The sequence below is a fragment of the Chelonus insularis genome, unplaced genomic scaffold (assembly GCF_013357705.1).
Source record: "Chelonus insularis isolate UGA/USDA-ARS -01 unplaced genomic scaffold, ASM1335770v1 contig_404_pilon, whole genome shotgun sequence".
Taxonomy (NCBI): Eukaryota; Metazoa; Arthropoda; class Insecta; order Hymenoptera; family Braconidae; genus Chelonus; species Chelonus insularis.
In genome coordinates, this window is record NW_023276561.1 from 214,126 (window position 1) to 227,419 (window position 13,294).

Here is a 13,294-nt window from a genome sequence, read left to right on the forward strand (position 1 = left end):
CATAAAAATTAAAAAAAAAAATGGATAAAAAGTAGATATTTATATTTTTGATATTAAATCAACATGTTAATTCACTTGGTCTAATATTCAAATCATTATATTAAATCGTTTTGATGTTTGAGACATTGATTGATGATACAAATGAAGATAATTATTCCTAAGATCCATGAGTAGGTACTGTCTGATCGCGATAACATCATCAATGTTTTTGTTTTTAGTCATAAATATAAATAAATGAAATGCTAGACAAAGAATTATACAATCATACTACGTATATATGATGTACTGATGTAGTAATTATTTTAATTATTGAAAAAAAAACTTAGCAGACATCGTTCTATTGTTCGGTTTTTTTTTTGTGAAATATTAGAACTTTGTCTCAGAATAATGTAGGTAGATGATACTTGGAAATATCATCTTCGTAATAAATCAATAACATGCTGTCAATCATCATGTTTGTTACTTTACTTATGAGGTCAATCATTTGACAAATCTTAGCTGAAAATTGAATATCATTATTTCATTTTAATGTAATTGTTATTGAAAATTATTTTTTCACTCCAAGAATTGACTAATGTATTGCGAAATTAATAAAATTATATAATTATTATACAAAGAGTTTAGTGGTGAGAAAAAATAATATTCATTTCAGGAAATCTTCCAACTAATAATTAAATATTTATTTACTGGTAATGCTTCTATGAAAAATAATTGACTTAGAAATAAAACATCTCTTGCTTCTTTCTTGTAATAATTCAACTTAAACCAATTTTAAGACTATTGACATCCTCTTGTGTATTGTCATCATACTTTGTATGCATTTTGTCAATGTATCTTGAGCTTGTATCTTAAGAATCTTCAGTTCTCTCAACTACACTATGTAAAGTAAATTCACCAGCTTATGCAGTCCAAACAAATATAAGAGAGCATGATTGCGCATTACTTTTATAACTAAACCAACTCTTTTACTTGAGATGCGAGAAAGAGAGTAAAAAAATTACAAGTGAATGTTCGTGGTATATAAAGAAGAGTTGCTCTCTAGGGATGCTGCAATACTCTTGAGTGTAATATAGAGGACAGAAGGTGTACTAATAAATTTTGTAAACGATCTTCCATTTATTTACTACTATGTTCAATTATCAGGTAAAAAAATCCAATTTCTATTCAATTATATATCTTTGTAAAACAAAATATGTTTAAACTAATAGTATATTTCACACCTAGGGAGGAAAAGTAGACTAGCTCAAACCACGTGTAAAATTACAACCCGAGCCGAAGACGAGGGGGGTAAACACGTGGTTTAAGCTTGTCTAATTGTCCTCCTTAGGGCTGAATATAATTTTTCGTCATACCTGAGTGGAAAGTTCAACCCCTCTCCAATGGAAAAGTGAACTTTCCGCGCAGGCATGACGAAAAAATATTTTTTATTATCATTTATTTATAAAAATTATTGTAATAATTACACCTTTAATTATATCAATTATTGCTAATATTACTATGCAATAATTATTTATTTACATTTAAGTGCATGTTAGTGTAATAACGTATAATCATGAAATGATATAACTTTACTATTAATTAATAATTGAAGTTGATTTTTTACGTGTTTCATGCTATTATTACTAAACTCAGTTTCAGATCATCACAATAATAGGATTTTTCTATTTTATTCAAGCTGATGTTCAACAAAGGTATAATTATTTCTGTTAAAAATGACAATTTAATATTTGATATCAGAAATAATATATCATATTGAAAAATTAAATAATATAATAATAATGAAATTAAAAAAATGATTGTAGTTATACAATATCACATGGGAATTATTTCCGTCCAAATATTCCATGTGAAGAATTACACTCTATGCGTTTAAATAATTTCGCTGCACCAATTGCATGTGGATTCAGACTTAAAATATCAAAAGCACTAGAAAATCAAGATCAAACAGCTCCAGTTTACGTCAGAGTATCAACACCAGCATCATATGTTCCACTACCAAAAACATCATCAATAGTTTATGTTGCACCGCCAATTATTAAATCTGCCGATCTTGTGAGAGATAATTTCAATGATAAAAATACTGAATATACAGTTAGTATAAAATAATATCATATATTACAGTAATAAATGATCCATTTTTAGTTCTATAAATACATTTTTTTGTTTACTGATGATTTAATTTATTATTAATGTAAAGCAATATCCCAAGTATTCATTCAATTATGGAGTAACTGATGGTTACACTGGAGACTCAAAATCTGCTTGGGAAGAACGTGACGGTGACACTGTTAAAGGAGAATATTCAGTAGTGGAGGCTGATGGATCTATCAGAACTGTAACTTATACTGCTGATGATCAAAATGGTTTTAATGCTGTTGTAACAAAAACACAACCTTCACTTTCACCCAGTTATGAAGGAGCAACATTTGTGCCTTCATTTATAAAAAATGGAATTCATAGATTACAAATTTAAACTAGTTCTGTAATCTACATAATTTTTTTATTTATTTATATTAAATATTTCCATTAAATATTTTTGTTTCTTTTTAATACACAAATCAAGAGTTAATTAGTCAGTCATACTGTAGATTAAATTGTTATAAAAAATATATAAAAAAAAAAATGAAAATTATTAAAGTATATTTATGTTAAATTAAACGAAAAAAAGTAAAATTAAATGATACGTATCCAATCAAAATAAATAGTAAATATAGTGATGTATTATAAAAGATATGATTATGATAAATGAACTAAGTTTCTAAGTATGAAATTTTTGACTTAATATTATTTTATCATTAATGATAAATATTTTTGTTATAAAATGATTTAAATATATATTCCGAAATTTAGTTATGTTTCATTGTCAATGTGTAATAGATGAAAGAATAAGAATGCAATTTATACATCAAAATTTGTACGTACGTATCAACTCTTGGAAAAAAGTAAGAAATAATATATAATGTTTCATGAATTTTTTTATCTATTTCTCGATCTTTTTGTGTTATTTTTTTTAGCACTATTAGATGACCTATTTTTATTAACTTCTTTACAATTATTGTTATGTCCATCTTTAGCGGGAGTAGATATGTGTTCTAAACTACCGTTTGACAAAGGACCGTTTGAAAACGATACATTGCTATCGGTGTTATTATTCAGAGTACCATTATTTTGTGAGTATCCAAATTGTACGGAAGTATGATTTTTTCCACTTGAATCTTTGCTACTACCTGATGTTACTGTACTAGAATTGTTATAGTTGCAATTATCTTCACTTCCACTGTTTCCAAGCTGCGACTCCGATTCACTGTATCGTTCAACTAAAATCAGGTAGCTCCAGTTAACCGTAAAAAAACGACAAGACAAATTTTTTTTGAAGATAATTTTGAGTATGTTTGATAACTATTATCTAAATAAAAAACTAGTGATAATGATTAATTGAAAAATCTAAAGATGAATGGTAAGTTTTTTGTGAATAATAAATCATGCAAAATAAATATAACAGATATTTAATTAAAAATATATTATTACCAAGCACTTTCTACCAGAGTAAAATAATGGAAGATATTACGTAGATAAAGTACTTCAGCAAGTAATAATTATAAAATACCATTCAATTGACTAGACTATACTTAAAAAATAATATGATCAAATACAATGATAAAAAGAAAAATCCATGAAAGATATATGAAAGCATCAGCTACAGTTTATATAAACAAAAATTAATTAATATCCATTCAAGTCCTTACTTTTTTCTTGCGTATTCTCCACCAAACCACTGACAGCCTAAAAAAATATCAATTATATTGATAATATATTACTTTTAGATTAGAGTAATCATCGAAAATTCTAAATAGAGAATATATTTTTTTATAAATAAAAAAAAAATATAATACATACAGCCATAGATGTAATAGATGATTTGGAGAATAATCTCTCAGCTTCTTTGAATTTCCTATTTCTTTTGTCCGCTTTACTATTTGTATTCTTATTACTTGCTAAATATCTATCCCATCCGCGAATTATATTACCATACAATTGGGTATCTTCAAGATAACTTCCTTCAAAAGCATAAATTTGCCGCTCCAAATTCGCTAGTGTATCCTGAAATATAAATAATATCAATATTAACTTAAGAATAGAATCCTCAATTAGTTATTGTTTGAATTTTTATATAATAATTGTTTTATTTATAAAATATAAACATCTTAAGAACTTTCAAAGTGTAAACCTAACCTTTAAAAATATAAAAACTAAAAGGTATTTTAATGGGATTTTAAAGTACAAATTATTTATAAAAAACTTGTTTATCATTATAGTATAATATTTAGAATATGTTCTTTTGTTTGTTTAACAATTAAACAATAGAATAATAGTAAGTTTATTTAACATGAAATGTCAAAGATTGATGAAAATTCTACTAACCGCAATTTCTGCTTTTCTTTTAACAAGCTCAGCTAGCTCAGCTCTTAAATCCAAGGACGATTTTGTTGTCATAATAATGAATTATTTTGTCAGCTAACAAAAAATATATTTTAAAAATATAAATGTTAAAATCTTCTCGATATTTTTAATAGTTATTTTTTCTTGTTTTTCACTCCAATTCCATCAGCTGTTTACTATTCCAACATTCATTCCTTTTCCGCCATTCTTACATTCAAAGTCTGTTCGCATGTATTTAAAAATTCAACAAATTCAAATGCTTAAATGAAAAAATTTAATTATTATTAAAATAAAATATTTAATCGAGAATATTAATGTTTAATTCGTAAAATACAGGTTTTTAGTCCATGGAAAATTTATTTGTTCTATGCAATATTCACTATCAGTCGAGATTCAGATAAATATTGTATCTTAAGAAATATCTAACACTGAATCAAGTATTATTTGTAAAATTAATTATTTTACGATATTTCAATAATATTAAGTTCGGTTTAATATATTTGGAAATGAATTAAAGAAAAATGGTTCAAAATATTAAAAGATTGCTTTCAAAATTTATTTAAATTTAAAATAAGAAACATCTGGAATTGGAACGTTATCTTTTGGCCTTCAGAAATTATCTGGAAAATTATTGAGATCTCACATGCTCTTTCAGCAGCAACTGAGCTTTAACGTAAAGGTTCGTTTGTAAGTTGGGTGGGAAAGTGAAGAAAGACTGAAGTTCAATAAATTTATTTATTACGACGTGACGGAGTGTTAAAAAAAATAAAATTATTTTAAATTACAAAATGCCGGTAGCAAATAGTGCAACGAGTTCAATAAGTGGTTCATTGCCAAAATGGCAACTTGCCTTGGCAGTTGGTGCACCAGTGGCACTTGGATTAGGATATATGTATTATAAAAATATAAATCAAGGAAAAAGTAAAGGATCAGATAAAACCAATGGTACAGCAACTGAAAAACAAATATCCATAGATGGAGATTCAGGAAAACATCTTACAAAACAACCTGAGGTTATATTTCAATGTCTAATTTATCGATAAATGTTTTACCACTTTTACACGTGGTATCTAATTCAATAATTTGTTTAGACTCTAGCTGCGAAGGCTGAAAGATACAAAAATTTAGGGAATCAAGCTTTTGGTGCTAAAAAATATGAAGAGGCTATTTCTTACTACAATAAAGCAATTGAAACTTGTCCTAGTGATCAAAATATAGAATTAGCTAAAAATTATCAAAATAGGGCTGCTGCTTATGAGGCTTTGGTTTGTATTCATTTAAAAATGGCTAACTGGAAGTTTTAAAAATTATGTTTATCTAATGATGTGCCCATCATTAATAGGAAAAATACGATGCTGTAATTGATGACTGTACAAAGGCATTGGAACTCAATCCAAAATATACAAAAGCATTGTTGAGAAGAGCACGAGTTTTGGAAAAAACTAATCAACTAGAATTAGCTTTAGAAGATGTTACTGCTGCTTGTATTTTAGAAAAATTTATGAGTCAATCAACACTTTCTATGGCTGATAGGGTCTTAAAGGAACTAGGTATTAATAAGAATTGAATTAGTTTATAGATTTAAAAATTAGAATATTTTAATCGTTAAAAAATGAATAATTTATAGGCAAACAACACGCTCAAGAACATATGAAGACTAGAAAGCTCATAATGCCTAGTAAATATTTTATTAAAGCATACTTTAGTTCCTTCAAAAGTGATCCTATATTTTCTGAGAATGTGGTGGACGATCAGAATGTCAATCAGTAAGTTTTTGATTATATTTACATCATTTATAACAATTTATATTTTTATATTAATTTTAAATTCATATCTTTAGAGGTTTACAAAAGGTTATTGAAGCCTTTAAAGAAGAGAAATATGATACTATGATGGATTTATGTACAGAGGAAATAGAAAAATGTACTGAAGAGCAAACTTCAGAGAAAATGAAATTAATGCTTCTTCGTGGTACGTTCTATCTTCTACTTGGAGAACATAATAAAGCTATCGAAGATATTGAAGCTATCATAAATAATGATAAAGCCAGCAATGGTGTAAAAGTAAATGCTCTTATAAAGAGAGCAACAATGAATATGCAATTAGAAAACCCTGACCAATGTTTTGCTGACTTTGATATGGCAACCAAAATTGATTCCGAGTGTGGAGATATTTATCATCATCGTGGACAAGTTAACTTACTTTTAGATAAAGTCGAAGAGGCTAAAAATGATTCTGAAAAAGCTTTAAAAATGAATCCAAACTCAGGAATCGCATTTGCTCAAAAATCTTACATGGATTATCGTTATGCTGCAATGACTAGGTCACTGTCAACGATAGATAATGTAATGAAAGAATTTGAAAAAGCGTTTGAATTGTTCCCTGACTGTTGCGAGTGTTATACATTATTTGCTCAGGTACATTTTTTAATTTATAATAAAATGTCGATATCAGTTTATGTAATTAAGTATTGACTAATTATTTATTTATTGTAGATGCTATGCGATTCACAATCTTACGATAAAGCTGACACATATTTTGCAAAAGCGATTGAAAAAGATCCAACAAATGCTAATATTCGTGTCCACCGAGGATTGCTACAACTTCAGTGGACTGGAAACGTAGAAAAAGCTGTCGAATATATTAATAAAGCACTTGAGTTAGATGATAAATGTGAATTTGGATATGAAACTCTTGGCACGATAGAAGTCCAAAGGTGAAAAAATTATATAGATATACAGAATACTTGATTTAGTTATTATAAAAATTTTTGCTCACATAAATTATTTAATTGTATAATTTATTGCAGAGGGAATCTTAAAAAAGCCATAGAACTTTTTGACACAGCATTAAAATTAGCTCGAACATCATTAGAATTTACTCACATATTCAGTTTACAAGATGCAGCAAAAGCTCAGTTGAAAGTCAGTGAAAGATTAGGATCCGAGTCACTTTTTGGTTTACCAGGAATGGCATAATGAATAATGAAAAATTACAAATGGAGCAGCTGTGAGTCTGGTCATGACTGATTTGAGAGCATGTAAAATAATTGCATTTATAATTGAAATTTTTGGATGACTTAAAATTCAACGTCTATAAGTGCCTATGCATTCTATTCTAGGCAACAAAAATTTCATGAAGGTAACGTTAAAATTGATTACATGTATTATAATCAATAAATTTTTTTTAGTAATTCACTATATCCTTTTGTGCTAAATGAAGTATGATATCTGTTAAATATCATAAATGTGAAATAATTTTTGTGAGATGTAAAGTCGAATAGTCTATGATAATTATAATGTTAAGTATTAATAATTAAATGCTTATATGATTATTGAGTTTTGTCGCCTTGTACAAATCGCGTTTGTATTTTTATTAATATATTGTTAGTTAAGTATTAATTATTGATTAATTAAATAAAAATATCATGAAATATTTTTCTATATTTTGTTTTTATTTCTATGATTTCATAAAAGAGCATTATTTGGTTTTTTTTTTTTTTTTTAATTATTTTAAAAAATCAACAGCCTTTAAGTATATAACTATTCTATCAAAACTATACATCGTAAAATAGTGAAGCAAAAGGATATCTTATTAAAAATGTTAAAATCGTACTGGCAACCTGAAAAAAAACAACTCCATTATATTGGAAAATTTGAATATTAAATTAAATTTTAAATTAAAAAAGCAAAAGATAAATTAGTGTGCTGACCTGAATCAATAATAACATTTTAGTTACTTTTACTTCCTTAGTAGGTCCAATAGAAATTAAAAGGAAATTAATTAACGTCAAATTATTACATGTTACAGTGCCATCTTTATCTTCTTCCCATTTGACTAGTTTTAGTGTCTTAAATAAATTCATAATCAGTCTTGCTGAAAAGTGAAATTAAAATTATTTGTGATTTGCATAAGTTACGTTATATTACATAAAAATAAATATATTAAATTAATACCTAGTTTATTGAGCTCGGATTTATTAAAAATTACAACACTCGGGTCTAATTTGCCGGTGTCTTTATTGAATCTAAAGGAAAGAAATTGCAATCAATAAACATTGAACACCAAATGAATGATTTATCCAAATTGATTATCTACCTTGGAAGTCGATGCCTTGGGCAAGGAATTAATCGGAATAGTTGAGGACCACTGTATAAAAAGTTGATAATTTGAGGAATAAAAAATAACAAAGTAGTTTTACTGAAGTGTCCAAAAATGCCTACGACCGCAAATGTCATTCCAGATAAATAACAAAAAGTATCTCCAACAAAAACCTGTGCAGGATACCTGTAATAGGAATAAAAATTTAATTAACTTGTCTTCAAATGTTATTTATTAAATTTTCAAATCCATTTGACAACAATATCTAATTGAATTCTATAAAATGTTATTCAGTAAATTTATTTAAAAATGTTCTAAAAGCACGCAAAAAATTATCCAATCTCCAGGTCAATACTTCTTTAACTACCACACCTGCTATCTTTTTGAATCATCTATTATATTAAGCTTATAGCAGATGGTTCCTTTTGAGATGAGATCAACAAAAAGAAGTCGAAGTAGAAGGGAAAAGGTTTCAATACTTCATATTGAAGGGGAATAGTCGTCATTCAGTGATCAAAATCTCAACATTAAAAACGTTACATCAAAAGCAGAAATTAAAAATTATTTTTATTTTAAAGATAAAAGAAAAGACAATTGCAAAATACGAATAGAAATAAAAAATATTCTTTAAATTGTTATGAGTCAGTTGAAATAATTGGATGAAATATTTAAAAAAGAGATCCATCCTTTCAACTTCAAGTTGACTGTCTGATTCATCAGTCTTCACCACGTGTCCGGTTAGATTATTTTATCCCATTTTTCAAGAGGATAGAGGAGTACACGATATTTTAAAGAAACGCATGCGCTTGATAAAAGGCTGTAAAAGCGCTAGTCGTCCTCGCGACATTCTGGTCGTGCTTCGACGCGACGAAAACACGCCAAGGCGGCTGCTCCGGGTGTGGTTTTAATTCTTCCATATCTGTTACTAGCCAAGAAGACGTGGAGCAGTGAAGACACAATCTCAAGTACATTGATTAGACAAATTAAAAGAATAAAAAAGGGAAATTATTTTTAAAAAAATTAATGAAGATTATTGTTACTATAGTGTTAATGTTGATTTTATGAGTAATCTACAAAATGAAATTAAAAGGGTTATATGAAACAGACACAACGATGTGTAGAAACTACAAATTCATGGGTGAGTAATAATATACAGTATTTATATACATGTCTATATAGCAGGGATTGAGGTCATTCGCACAGTCGGTGACTTGTGATCCGATGACGTCATAGGTTGCTTATAACAAATTTAGTTGATAATGAAATCTAACGACAGTGTCAAACTATGTATGAAAAATTTAAATTAATACTTAAATATATGTTAAAAAATTGGCTCATAAAATGAAGTATTTATAGATGAGATAATTTTTATCACTTCAACTTCAACTTCGGAGCATGGCAACTTCGTACTTTACTTCAAAATCGATAATTCTGTCTGTGAAGTCATTCACCTAAATACCTAAAAAAATTTTCTCAATATGAGGAAAAAAAAAATTAATAAATCAATTGATTAGAAATAGAAAATAATCTAATATAATTTTTCAATTGATATCATTTTGATAAATTAATTATTAAAATTTTAGGAAAATTCATCTGAATAATGGTGATGAAACTGAGAATCAGATAACATGTAAGAGAAAAAAATAATTATAAATAAAAAATAAAAAATTCAATGCCATGCAGAATCGTTTAGATGCAAAGCTTATTTTACTCTATACTCTTTTGGTTCTGCAAGTATTTATTGTAATGATCTATGTTGTCTCAACGCCACCGGCTGAATATGAAACATCAACTACAAAAAATCCGGTTAGTTTCGTTAACATGGAAACATCAAAAGTAAGTTATAATATGTTGTGATATTTATTTATAATTTAAATGGTTTAAAATGAATATTATTAAATGAATTGTAATTGTTTCAGGTTCATTCTCATGTTGAAGTAAATATTCAACCTACTTACAAAACAATTATAGAAGAATTTAGATTAAAAGATTTTAAAACACTGGATTTTTTTGTTCCTCAAAATAATACACTTTGTTGGAAAGAAGGAATGGACATGAAAAGTAAAGAAGCTTTTTCAGATTCTGATAAATGCATCTGTAAGCAAGGATGGCATGGATCAGATTGCGGTCAACCGGAAGTAGTTTGGCGAGCAATAATGGCATCTAAACAAAATATTAAATTGAAACGACGCAGGGCAACTCGAAGACTTATTTATATGTTCTCAGTACACGACTATAATTCAGCAATAGCTGAAGTGATAGTGGAGGAACTTTACCACGTGGTAGATCTTTTTGTAATATGTGATTTTAGCAACAGTGAAGATAATTTTAAACATAAATTAAGCAAAGGATTATTAAAATCACAGCAGAATAAAATTCTATACATTAATGCAGCTTTAAAAATAAAAAAACCTAAAAGAGTAATATCGAAATATATTTGGGATAAAATAGGTGAAACTGTTAAGAATATCAAAGAGGATGATATATATGTAACAACTAAAAGTGAACAGATTTTAAATTGGCGAGCTCTTATGTTTCTTAAAGTTTATGATGGATGGCCACAACCAATTGGATTTCGACTAAGGTGGTCAGTTTTTGGATTTTTTTGGCAACACCCTTCAAAAACAGCAATTAATATTGGTGCATGTACAGTAGGATTGATTTATAATGCATTTCGTACAAACTCTCAAATATTACAACAAGAATTGGATGGAGAATCAAGTGAAAGAGAAAATTTAGGCTTAGTTATTGGTGATTTGAATCATTACGGAGGATGGTATTGTCATTACTGTCAATCTCCTGCGCATGTTTTACATTTATTACAGCAGGAGAAAAAGACTGAAGTGCCCGGAAAAAATAAAATTATAGATGTTTTGTTCATAGAAGATCTTATTGGATCTGGAGTATGGATAGATGGCAAAACAAGTCTTCAAAGAGCTTATAAATCACGGGATACATATTTTGCACCAGAAACCGTATTTGCTAATGCATTTAAGTATGATTGGTTGGCAGAAAATTTTTATGCCAAACTTGATTACTATTAAAACATTAGCGATACCTTAAGATCTGTGATATTAATCTTCATACTCAAATTTTTCATGTAAATTGATTCTTATATATCAAATTTATATAACAGAATTCATATGTTTATTACGAAGTATCAATGTTGAATAATTTATACATATTTAGATTATAAAAGAAAGAAACATACAAACAGAAAAGACTAGTTATTATATAATCATTTAAAATTCTGATTTGAAGTAAGAGTCCGTTTAAAAAATCACTGATTATTTATAAATAATATCCTCAAGATATCATCAAACATAATTTAAATAATATTTATAATATTAAATAAATAAAATTTGAAACAGGTGCTGCAATATGAATGATTAATAGTTAGAAAGATAATTATTTTTGAATTTATACAGAAACTTTTTTTACTTCAATTCAGAATTTCTAATATTTTTATTGTGATTTCAATATTTTATTACTTACCAATTATATTTGATGAGTGCTAGCGATGTTGTTATGTATGGAAGTATGAAGTATAATGAAAACTGATGTGATTTCCACAAAGATCCGCTCAATTCAATGATATTAAATATCATTATACTAATGGCTATCACTAAACTTTGTCCAACTTCAAGGCCGTTAACGCCAGCTAGAATGTTAATCGCGTTTGTACAAAACACTGCCAACATTCCCATGTAAACGTAATAAAAAATTCCTAAATCGACTGATAATCCTAACCAGTCTCTTAACGGTCTTGGGACAATGATAATTGTTGAATTAAAATTAACGTAATAAACCATTAACAACGGTAATGAAGCTATTGTAGGCAACAAGAGTTTATGTCTCCATCGAAGATCAAGGACATCATCAGCAAAACCGAGTAGGAGCATACAACATATTGAAAGAAGAGCTGCCAGGTATTCGACAAACTATAAAAATTATATCACTTATTAATAAGTAGCAGATAAGTTAATATCGATAGTTAAAAATATCAAAAAGCAATAATTTCAAGTATTGCATTACCTCATGATGAGGAAAACTTGCATTATCGAAGATATAATTGGTAAATGGTATAGGAATAAAAAGAACGAGAGTAATAAGAAATATACACCCACTAACTACTCCAAGAGCTTCAGGTCTGAAAGAAAACAAACAATATTAACCATCAAACTTATTGATGCTATCAACAATTTTAATAAAGTAAAGGAATTACATAAATTAATTACAATAAAAATTAATACAGTGATATATTTTATTATTATTATTATTAATTTTTGAAGTTTTCTTTAAATTTAGTAACAAAAAAACAAAAGTAAAAATTTATAAATTTATTTATTTAAAATTTTTACGTACATTTTACCTCCATTTCTTTTGTTCATATCAATTCCGTATAGGTTAGCTTTTATAAAAGTTTCTTTGATATTTGGTATCAAATTAACAGTTAAAAAATATGATATTATAGATAGAATCATATTTACTATAATAGAAAAATTGAAATGTGATAAATTTATATCAATCATTTTAATGGAAAAATTTTTCGTATCAAAAAGCTCAGCTCGTTGCACACACAGGTATTTTATCGAGTAAGAAAAAAAATTGAAACTATTATTGATGTAAAAAACACACAGATAATAATGTCTGTTACTCCATTATTTATCGATAAATTATGTGAACAATTGTAAATAAAAGCCGAAACTGATCGACACGTTATTATGTTTGATTCGTCATTTTAAACCATATG

The 13,294-nt window shown here is 27.3% G+C and overlaps 5 protein-coding genes across 5 annotated transcripts; 3 read left to right on the forward strand and 2 right to left on the reverse strand.

Moving 5' to 3' along the window:
* The first annotated feature begins 1,005 nt into the window (after window positions 1-1,005).
* LOC118069006 (cuticle protein 19-like) lies at window positions 1,006-2,557 on the forward strand. Its single transcript, XM_035086814.1, has 4 exons — window positions 1,006-1,143; window positions 1,633-1,691; window positions 1,803-2,091; window positions 2,198-2,557. The coding sequence occupies exons 1-4, from the start codon at window positions 1,129-1,131 to the stop codon at window positions 2,471-2,473; spliced, it is 639 nt and encodes a 212-aa protein (XP_034942705.1). The 5' UTR covers window positions 1,006-1,128; the 3' UTR covers window positions 2,474-2,557.
* Window positions 2,558-2,740: 183 nt separating this feature from the next.
* Window positions 2,741-4,605, reverse strand: LOC118069007 (chromatin modification-related protein EAF6/MEAF6). Its single transcript, XM_035086815.1, has 4 exons — window positions 4,423-4,605; window positions 3,898-4,101; window positions 3,747-3,783; window positions 2,741-3,317 (listed from the first exon to the last, which is right to left on the reverse strand). The coding sequence occupies exons 1-4, from the start codon at window positions 4,492-4,494 to the stop codon at window positions 2,977-2,979; spliced, it is 654 nt and encodes a 217-aa protein (XP_034942706.1). The 5' UTR covers window positions 4,495-4,605; the 3' UTR covers window positions 2,741-2,976.
* A 623-nt stretch (window positions 4,606-5,228) lies between these two features.
* On the forward strand, window positions 5,229-7,728 carry Tom70 (translocase of outer membrane 70). The gene is made up of 7 exons (XM_035086962.1): window positions 5,229-5,453; window positions 5,532-5,705; window positions 5,783-5,990; window positions 6,068-6,206; window positions 6,281-6,857; window positions 6,936-7,156; window positions 7,250-7,728. Exons 1-7 carry the CDS (start codon window positions 5,229-5,231, stop codon window positions 7,416-7,418), a joined length of 1,713 nt encoding a protein of 570 aa, XP_034942853.1. The 3' UTR covers window positions 7,419-7,728.
* Window positions 7,729-7,945: 217 nt separating this feature from the next.
* Alg7 (Alg7 dolichyl-phosphate N-acetylglucosaminephosphotransferase) lies at window positions 7,946-13,291 on the reverse strand. Its single transcript, XM_035086965.1, has 7 exons — window positions 12,907-13,291; window positions 12,577-12,691; window positions 12,037-12,482; window positions 8,539-8,727; window positions 8,397-8,467; window positions 8,153-8,316; window positions 7,946-8,062 (listed from the first exon to the last, which is right to left on the reverse strand). Exons 1-7 carry the CDS (start codon window positions 13,071-13,073, stop codon window positions 7,997-7,999), a joined length of 1,218 nt encoding a protein of 405 aa, XP_034942856.1. The 5' UTR covers window positions 13,074-13,291; the 3' UTR covers window positions 7,946-7,996.
* On the forward strand, window positions 9,176-11,743 carry Mgat3 (beta-1,4-mannosyl-glycoprotein 4-beta-N-acetylglucosaminyltransferase). The gene is made up of 4 exons (XM_035086964.1): window positions 9,176-9,506; window positions 9,587-9,679; window positions 10,125-10,377; window positions 10,461-11,743. The coding sequence occupies exons 3-4, from the start codon at window positions 10,219-10,221 to the stop codon at window positions 11,583-11,585; spliced, it is 1,284 nt and encodes a 427-aa protein (XP_034942855.1). The 5' UTR covers window positions 9,176-9,506; window positions 9,587-9,679; window positions 10,125-10,218; the 3' UTR covers window positions 11,586-11,743.
* Window positions 13,292-13,294: the final 3 nt, after the last annotated feature.